This window comes from Merops nubicus, unplaced genomic scaffold (assembly GCF_000691845.1).
Source record: "Merops nubicus isolate BGI_N331 unplaced genomic scaffold, ASM69184v1 scaffold48161, whole genome shotgun sequence".
Taxonomy (NCBI): Eukaryota; Metazoa; Chordata; class Aves; order Coraciiformes; family Meropidae; genus Merops; species Merops nubicus.
The window spans coordinates 2,391-12,569 of record NW_008589867.1 but is presented as its reverse complement, the minus strand read 5'-3'; the positions used below and the strand labels follow the sequence as shown (position 1 = coordinate 12,569).

General features: G+C 41.1%; 1 protein-coding gene across 1 annotated transcript; it reads right to left on the bottom strand.

Annotated features, from left to right (window-relative positions):
- Positions 1-41: 41 nt before the first annotated feature.
- Positions 42-9,464, bottom strand: RSBN1 (round spermatid basic protein 1; the record flags this gene model as incomplete). Its single annotated transcript, XM_008949710.1, has 6 exons — positions 42-320; positions 920-1,028; positions 1,909-2,076; positions 2,934-3,076; positions 3,511-3,648; positions 8,794-9,464. Coding segments are annotated over 6 exons (1,508 nt in total), but the record flags the coding sequence as incomplete, so codon positions are not given.
- Positions 9,465-10,179: the final 715 nt, after the last annotated feature.

Below are 10,179 nucleotides of genomic sequence, written 5' to 3'. Positions count from 1 at the left end.
AGCTGCTCCTCGGCCCCTGGCAGCCGGGGCTCTGCTGCCACCCGCAGGCACCGCGGCTCCCCGTCCGACTGCGCCTTCCCAGGGGCACTGCTGCTCAAGCTGGAGGTGCTGCCTGCATGCTGAGACTCCTCCTCCACAGGGTGGTACTGTTTCAGTCTGATGTGCCAGGCCAGGCTGCAGACTGCTGACACGGTTTTGAACTGATGGATGACATTTCTGGGGATGAAGTAGATGTCATTGTCACACAACTGAATTCTAGCATAGCGAATGCCTTCCCGTCTCATTTGGTTTAGTTTGGCTTCATCCACCCATTGAACACACTGAGAGAAGGAAAGATGGCAAAATTAGTGGTATACTCTGTTCGGAGTAAACAATTCAGTATCTACCTATTTTCAACCTACTTCATGCCTAAATTAGCATGCTTCTGTTTGACAGGTAAAACTTCAAATATAAATGAGAACTGGACTTTTAAAATACAATTTATCTAATGTGCACATCTTAGGAGAGGACAATGAACAGTTCAGAGCATTCTGTCAGTTGGAAACAGCAAGTTTAACACGAGGCTGCATTGCTTTGGTTGACAGGACTGAGTTTAGATGCCTTCACATCCTAAAACATCAGAAAAAGCAGAAGCAGGCATACATGACTTCTTAACCAACTTCTAACCCTTTCCATAGCATATATCATGACCCACATCATAAATCCCAGCTTGGTGGAAAGGAAAAGCAGTTGGACCAGATGATCATTGTAGGTCCCTTCCAAGTATTCCATTCTTAAACAGGAGGTGGGAAATGGCCCAAGAGAGCTGTGGCCTGAGGGCCACCAAGGACACAAACAGGCCTATACAGGGAGCCTCCAAACTGACAGAAGCTACTTTCAAAATGCTAAGAACAAGTTTTCACTAGAGAAGATTCAATACCTGTGACACTGGAGGCTCATGCAGGTCCAGCTGAAGTCTCTGTACAACATCAGTGAAATCTTCAGCATGAAAACAAACCACATCTTTGGTTATACGAGGCTGGTCACTCCTAGAACAGGATGAGAATTCCAGGAGTTTGTAAAGAATTTGAGTCAGGGAACTACAAGTCTTTCCAGCAGAAAGCTTCATTGAACCACTAACCTACTTCAGTTTCACACTGTGCCCAGTCTCATCACTTTGCAACACATGTATTATTTTGCAAAGGAGGCATAATTCATAGATTCCTCTTTTTTTTGTTGTTTTTTTCTTGATGCACACACAGCAGAAGTTATGTTTTTGTGGCCAAATACTATACTGAAATGTCTGAGAATTGGGTTCAAATCACTGTCAAAGTTCTCTGTACATTCCAGGAACCACAATTTGCCTCAACTCTTCCATTTTTAGTTAGACAGAATAATGCCAATGCAATGAGGAGCTGGGTTTTGTGCAACGGCTGTAAAGCAGAGTAAAAAGTTCTGGTACCTTTTATTCACCTGAAACCCTAATGATATGGCTAATGATGCTATCCAATTGCCACTGATATTTCTGGAAATAATGATGCAAGTCTAGCCTCTGTGCAAGGTCAACAGCAATGTCCTACGTACATAAAATGTGAAAGCTCTGTAGCTGTGAGACCAATTGTGATGAGTTCTTAGATTACTGTTACAGAAGTTAGGGCTCATCTACCTATTCTGGAAAAGAACAATTACAGACGATGGTCCAGGCATGGCACCTTAAGGGTTATTTTCTATGACACTAAAATTTGGGGCAAACTGCTGTTACAACTCTTCTACCACCTTACAAAGAGGAAAAATAGTCGGTATGTAGCCTCATCACAGGGTTTAAAACATTTCTTTGGCTAGCCTTGCTTCCCAAGGAATTTACTTAAGAGAGAAAATGTTTAGAACCACTTGGTCCCACTGGAGCAGCTGCATTTCAGTGGCACTTACCATTCCCCAAACTGCACAGCCTTCAGAACACCTACAGCAGCTGTACTCTGCCAGTCAAACCCTTGGCCCACGTGATCCGCGTGCGCTCTCGTTCTGTCTTCAAACAGCACCTCGCGGGGCTCGCTGGTCCGAGGTAGGTACTGGAGGTTCTTAATCTCGTTCATTGACCTACAGCACAGTAAGAAGACATACTAAAAAATGTTTCAAAAATAAATACTTCTACAAAAATACTCTTAAAATGTTGTGTGCTGCAGGCTTCAAAATCAAAGACCAAAGTGCCTCCCTCTGATTTCTTCTAGGTGTTTGTTCAACAAATGATCAAACCAAATACTACGAAGTACAATTCAGGTTATGAGATCGAGCTTGATAAAACAAATCAAATCACCTAAAAAAGTTTTTTTGTTTACTTGTGTTGAAATAATTCTTCCAGGAATTTAATGGTATGTAAAATAGAGCTGTTTTAGTAGAAAGTTTATCTGGGAGTACGTCCAGAAATTCTGCTTGAAATTCCAATTAAAATATGCTTCCAATTGTTTATCTCCTAGAATTTGTTCTACAGCACGCTCTTTCTGCAGAAGACAGCAAGTACACATGTATACCCTGTTTCCTGAGAATGCAGACACTGTTACAAGTGTTTTAGCACCAACATTACAATGCAACATGAACAGGGTAAGGATCTCTGCTGGTTTAGAACATTTCATCTGCTCCCAACACCAAATTAGTGATGATATTTTGCAAAAAAAAAAGATGAATAAAACAAGTCTCCTGTAGGATAATAAGAGGTTTCAATCTTAAGCAAGCACTGACCTAGGACATACAGCTAGCAAAAGTGGCGAAACAAAATAACCACCCCCAATAACGTATTTGTCTTACCCAAGCCAGGTTGAAATAAATGAAATTGAAACTTAAATCTGTGAATTAGCCTTCTGAAGACGGAGTTACACAAAGTACTTGGGCTTTGTTCTCAAATCTAACACAGACAGGACTGCAGCGCTTCCCCTGTGATACAGGAAGGAAAACGTTACCGGCGCCGTTTGAAGGGCGACTTGGGCATGTCGGCTGTCGGGATCATCTGCTCGCCTGGCCTCACCCACATGATGGGACCATCATCACTCTGCGACCTGCACTGGAGCCTGAGGCTAGACAGAGTACCCCACGGCAAGGTCATCTACAAGAAAACAAAACCAAAACAACTCACAAAACACACATAGCACAAAACACTGGGTGAGATAGAAAAATTAAATAACGCCTTTGGTAAAACCGGATGCTGACAAAAGAATGGCACAGAAACTAAAATAAGTTTGAGAGGCAAACACATTCCCAGATAACTTAAACCAGACTTAGTTTTTAGGGCAGTAGATGATTACATAGCACATATATACGATAAACTACATTTAATTTTTAAATGACTCATCTAACTGCAGCCACCTACTTCAGGACCTTTTGTCTGGACACAGGAAAGAACGTACCTCAGCAGCCCAAACAATAAGTCTGTCCATAGAGAAAATGCTTTATGATTTATAATTACTTGGAAATATGTAAAATGTAGTAACTGCAGATATTCATAGCACTCTAAACAAAACACCACAAGTCACTGCTTACTCTCAGAAATGGAGATTCTTCTAACATATCTAAAAATTCTGGGAAGTAGTCCCCAACTTCTTCATCCACTGCTCCAACAAGGCTGATCTGCCGCATCGGTCCTGCTCTGTAGGTGCCACAGCAGTACGTCCGATTGACCTGCACGGCCAGGAAAGACAACACCACCACTTTAGTTCTCCTATGTGAGATTAGAATTGATTAATATAATACACTAGGCCACAGCTGAGATGAATCTTGGACTCATCTACATCTATTTCATTAGAGATGCCTTTGGGAATATGCACAGAGACTGTTAAGAACTGATGCCCATGGGGCATCCCAAGAGAAAAGAACTCCTGTCTGTACTGACAGGAAACACTTCTAAAGCTTGAATAACTGCAAGCTAGTATTTGACTAATTCAGGAACAATCCAACACTTCCAGGTTGACTGGAGGAATCCACCATGCAAAGTTTCACTGTGACTCAGTCTTTCACCAGCAAACTTAAACTCTCTCCTAATTTGTGCAGCTGACTGTTGCTTCTACATTTCAAACCATGTGCTACTGAAATGTGCATTCTTCATTCCACTCATGTCCCACAGATCTCCTCCCTACAACCACGGTGAAAAATCTGGGCATCCTTCATACAGTGGTTCTGATAATATTGCTTAGCATATACACAAAATTGGACAAGTTGAAGAAATGAGAGGTTGAACTAGAAATCCAGTGTTCATGTACACCAATTTTAGGATTACCATTTGCAACACAGCCTGCTGTCACTGCTGTGGCCAGCAACACTTTAATCTCACTCAAAGCTTTTTGCCATCTTCTGTAGCACAGGCTGTCCTACTTCCCAGGTCATCTGGAAACTTCTCCTGCCAATTCCCTGTTAGTGGAGGAGAATTGCTGGCAAGGCTCCAGCTTTCTCTTGTCTCCTCCCATGGACTGCAGCTACAACATGCCATCTGGCCACAGAGTAGGGTTATGTCCATACGGCAGCTACTCAATCATAGAAGAGCAAAAATTCAGCTGTAATTTGTCTGGTTTGTGTAGTCAGTCATGTCCAAGCTCCAACCTCCCATCCCTTTTCCAACAGGCTCTCTACATTTGTTAAGTGATTCTTGTGGTGAACAACTGCAGCCAAGGCTTAGTGGTGAGACAGGTACAAAGGACAGAGGGCTACTGGTCAATCTGCAGTGTCATAGTCTTGTTCAGAAGGTGTGATTCCCTTTACAACTCCATTCACATGTACAAAGCAGTTCAGTTTTAATTTCTTTTTATTTTTAAGTTTTGCAGTTTAACCAACAAGCCAGATGTAAACTGCTCCATGAAGTTGCTAAATTAGGAGAGACTAATAAAGCAAGAGTTAAGAGTTGCTGCTGCAATTTTATCCTCTAGCAGCAACCATAGATATTTAGATTCTTAATTATAGGAGTTTAGCTCACTGCTATTTCCAGAGTTCTCCTTTCTTTAGCTTTGTTGATATGCAGTTGGCAGTTCCACACTGATTGCACACACACAGATTAATTAAAAGACAAGTAGAAGCAAAAGACAACTACACATATAGCTTTATTGCTCAGCCCTAAGACAGCTGCTGCACCACATCACCTCCACCTGCATGAGAGGAAGTTTACACTCAGTCACCTGCAGAACTTCAAGTACTTGGCCTTCCATTCCACCAAAGCATCAGCAGCAGCTGAATGAGCACAGACACTGTCTGGCTTGGACCATACAGATTTTATGAACCAGGCACTATCTTCAGAGGCTGTTAATTCTTTTTGGTTCTTGCCCTAAGAGAAAGTTAAATCTCGAGATGCTACTGGATTACTGGTACAGGTTCATATTTAACATCACTGAAGTGGAACAATTTCACCAGCTAGCTCAAATGCAGCAGTAGTGGGAAGCCACAGTTTAGCCTAGACCTGTGCACCTAAGGGAACTAAGTCCTTAAGCCAGTGAACTGCCAGGTACTTCTGCAGCAAATGGAGACAGACCACTTCCAGGGGAGATTCACTCTAGTGAAACCCCCTGGTGACACTCACTAGTATTTCACACGTGTTTGTCACAAGTTAAAAAATTAAAAGTGCATATGGTATTATAATTGTTTTCAAAGGGAATGAAAAACTAGAAGCTTTAACAACTTTTTTTCATGCACTGGAATGCAATGGAAGAAACAGAATAATTCAAGAACTACAAAGGAGATACTAGAAATACATTTCTTGAAATCCAAGATCTCCTCAAAGAAAAGACAGGGCAGACAACCAAATTGTGACATGGTTAATTAACTAAAGCTGTCAGGAACAGAGAAACCTTTTCTGACAGCACATTGCAGGAGTAGTAAAACTTATCCTACTATCACCTGCTGACTGCTTCTCCCACCACCTTCCCAGATGGAATAGCAGCTAATGCAAAACCACAAAATCCATTTCCCCCACTCTTTCCAGGCCTGTTCCCAGAACCCTCTGTGACAATTCAACTGTTCTTTGGACCATATTGAGAACTGACCAAGGAGCTGATCAGCTTCTTCTTGGGGAAAAATCAGAAGTGGTTTTTCCAAGTTCAGATATATTCCAATGCACTGAGTAGCTCTAAAAGCAGCTGTACCAAAACATCCAATAGGCAAAATTAAAAGTTCATCCTAGCTGCACTGCTAAGAACTTCAAACTGGAAGTACACCCTTATGCATAGAAAGCTTACAAACTACTGTTCAGTCATCTGAGTCTTGAAAGCTCTTAGCCCAAGTGAACAGCTCTAAGCTAAAGCCTACCTTTAGAGCTGAAGTATTAGAAGAAATGAGCCAGAGCCAATGCAAGCACAAACTCCAGGACATTGAAGCTTAATTATTTTAAAATACAGAAACCAAGCAGTTACACTACAAATACACACTGGCATGCTTTGTTGCAAACATTCAGGTGGTTACACTGTCTTCACCACCCTGAAAAAAAAAAAGGAATTATTCCTGCAAGGGAGTTAATTATCACTAGATTTTTATGAAGTCTTCCAGGTTAAAGTCCTGATTTTGAACTGACTTCCTACCAAAATTGTTTGTCTGAAGAGGTACACAAAACAGCTGCATGTTGTGCAACCCAAAGATCACATTGTCTTTTCAGTTAACTTGTGGTTTACAGATAGATTTTGACTTCTTGACACCAAGTCTCCAGGACTCCAGACTCAAGTGCTCAAAATCTCTTTGTCACAGTATGGTTCAGCACAGGAAACAAGTTCATGCCTACAGAGGGTCCAGCATAGAAAGGAGGAGACTTTTAACTGAGTATCTTCAATTAAAAACAGTATCAGTATTACAGCATACAACAATACTGTAACATGCTTAACCTGCAAAGGCAAAACTACAAAGTGCTTTTGTACTGTGCAATTCCTCATACAGGAAGGTCCAAGGCTGAAGTCAGGCCAATGTGTTCATCCCTCCCCAGCACTGCTGAGGAGCTGTGGTGCAGCAGCTGGCCCCCTGCTCCCTCCAGCACAGCGTTTCAGCCCTCTCCAGCTACAGAGAAGCTGCCTTGTAAAATGGGAGTTTCAGCAGCATGCAGCATCCACAGTTGAATCATCATCCATTTAGATGCACCCCTGAACTGGGTACTTTACCCTCATCTGTATTCCCTGAAGAGTCCCATTTCAGCTGTCGGATGGATGGTGACAACTCCACTTCTGTTTGCTCAGTGTGTAAGCTGCACTAACAAACTTCAGCAAGAGCGGATTAACCAGGTCATGCTGCAGCTGGGCTCAGAGGTGTTTGAGACCAACTGAATCTTATGTCATGACTCAAGCTTAATCACGTTTAGACAGTACTTAAAATAGAATTAATTGAAATACCAGCACAGACTATAACCCAGTGAAGCCTCTTATTTATTACCATACATTCCTCACAGGTATTTATAGTATAAGCTATTCATGTTCACAAGACAGAGGCATTCACCAAGTAAAAGTGTAATTGTTAAATAACCAGTTGGCACTGTCCAGCCATTTCAGGGGGTCCCCCACAGCCAGGAGCAGCAGGCTGTGTGCTCAGGCAGCCTGTGTGCAGAGTGCCACACGCCAGGATGCAGCTCTGTCCGTGCAACGGGTTACTTAGTCATGGAACAGAAGCTGGTTTAGGGCAAGTTCATTCACTGTCAAAGTAATAAGCAAAGCATCAGAATTACTGATTTAATGGTACCTATGATAAATGCTGGAAAATACTCATGCTTCACAAGTGACCAAGCAGTAGCTTTCTGTAGAGCAGTAATCATCCCTCCAATGCAAATCCTGCTTATAGGCATTTGGTAAACTTTGGAAAGCTTCAGGCAGCCTATCCACAGGCATCACCAGCTCAAGACTTGCTGCTGAAGGAGGTCTGTTCCAATGGTACTGCAGCACACCCCACTACAGAGATTCAGGTTTTTCCTTCCAGCAGGTAAACCAGTAAAAGTAATTGAGGTCTTGAATGAAGACTTTTAAAGTAATCAGCAGTTTGAATCTGTTCCCAGACTAGACTAAGGAGGAAGAGGTTTGATTATATCTGAAACCAAATTATCTAAACTGTAATGCTGCTATATGTTCACAGATACTCCTAAGTTTGATCACATGAGTCAAATGCAAGAGGTTTTCATGTGGCAATCTTGAAATTCACTTAGATATTACTTTTGCATCCATTTAAGTTACATGGAGATACAGATTGAGAATTTAAGATAGTTTAAACCTACTGTCAAAGACAAGGCAGTATATAAAAGCCTTTACCAAAGGCAGTTGAAAAGCTAATCTAACCACCTCCCTGAAGGTGGAAAGTTCAAACAGACAGTATAAGCCACCAACAGAATTAAAATGTTAAAAAAAAACTTGTATGCTATGAATGATATACTGAAACCTGAAAAGTAGTGCCATTAAAAAAACAAACCAGATCTATTTAGTTCTATTCAATATTTCTATTGGATAGAAAAAGTCATGTTAATATTTGCAATCTATACAACTCTTAATACAGACTTGTGTATGGTTTTGACCAAGGTCAGTGTTCTCCCAAGTGTACGAGCTGAACTGAAAGTCTGCAAGAAGATCAGTGCAGATCTTCCTGCAGGTCACAGCTACTAGTGTCTGAAACATGATTCACCAGCTACCAGTGGGCACAAAAGAGCTTCAAGCAGACAGGAATAAACAGGACAGCAGCAGCCATCCCAGCATTTTCTTTCATTTGCTTAGGAAAAAAAAAAAAAAAAGTGTGCCTCGCTGATTTTAGGCCATTCCCTGCTCTGGATTCAGGAGATTAATCAAATCTACACATTTTGCAACTTTTATGCCGTTAAACAGTTCTTACCTGAGAGTGAAAATTTGAAATTGTGGTTGTTTCAATGTCCTTCTTGCCCAAAATTTCCATTTTCACTGGAGTGTTAGGAAAGTTAAAAGCAAAGTAATCCAGGAAGTCTGGTAAATAGGCAGCTGCTCCATGTACTATGGCTAAAGCATAGTAGGCTGCATTTTTATCATTTTCACTGAATGACAATGCAAGAAACTCTTCTGCGAACCTCTCCATCTCCACTGGAGACAAAAATGAGAGTTCATCCATGTAAGCATGAAGGACCAGAGCACCACCATTGGACTGATGCTCTTCATGAATGAAGTTACTAAATTTAGTGCCAGTCTTCAAGAAGCTGCTACGAACAGAATGCTCCTGGTGCGTCACAAATGGTGTCTGTACTCCCTGGGGTATCCGATACTCCTGCATACCCAAATTCAGTCTGCAGAGCTGCTCATCCTTCAGATACCTGAAGGATTCCTTGTTCATTTCTAAGTTATCACACTGTCCTTGAGACAGAGTCTCTTTGTCAATGCGAGTGAGTCCAGCACACACTGTCTGCACTTCTTTGTTGTACATCTTCAGCCTTTTCCCCCTCACATCTTCCCGATGTTTCTTTTTCTTTTTTTTCTTTATCTTCTTCATAATCAGACTGTCAGCTCGCTGAGTTTTGCCATTTTCGTCTGGAGTTTCTGGCAGCAACAACAAAGAGATGATTAGAGCTCTGCAGTTGCAATATATTCACTCAAAAAGAATTAAGACATCTCATTTGCTAAAGGTACCTGTTGCCAGGAAGGCTGACCAGTAGTATTACCTTGACTTTTGACTAAAAGACTTAATTATACAACAAAAAGCAGCTATAGAAGTATTTAAATTTTTAATAGATTTATTAGAATACCTTTAAAAGCAGTCTATTTTGGAACATCTATAATTAAGTACATTAATAACTCCTGACATTTAAGGCAGTGCCATGCACAGGAAGAGGATAAGTACGCCTAACATTTAAACATTAAGACTTTCATTACAGAACACTTCCTTGATTTTGGGTACACAACGTAGCATCAAAACAAAGGGCAACTGAAGAGGTACAAGCACTATTAACATTTACAGGTAAAAATACCCAAAGCAATTAACTTTCTGGCCAAAAAAAATAATCACCCACCCCCCCAAAACCTTAGACTGCTGGTCTTTTGTATTAAAGGATCTAAATCATCACATCCACATCTTCAGCTACCTTTTCTTAGTCTTAGAGTTAACTATTCCGTTAATTGAGAGCTATAAATTAAAACATGGTTGGTTTTTTGTTTTGGAGGTTTTTTTTCCAAAGGTTATTCAACCTGTCAAAGGTTAAATGCTGAGAGATAAAATGTAAAGAAGTCGTTCTATTAGGAAAATTATAATAGTTTA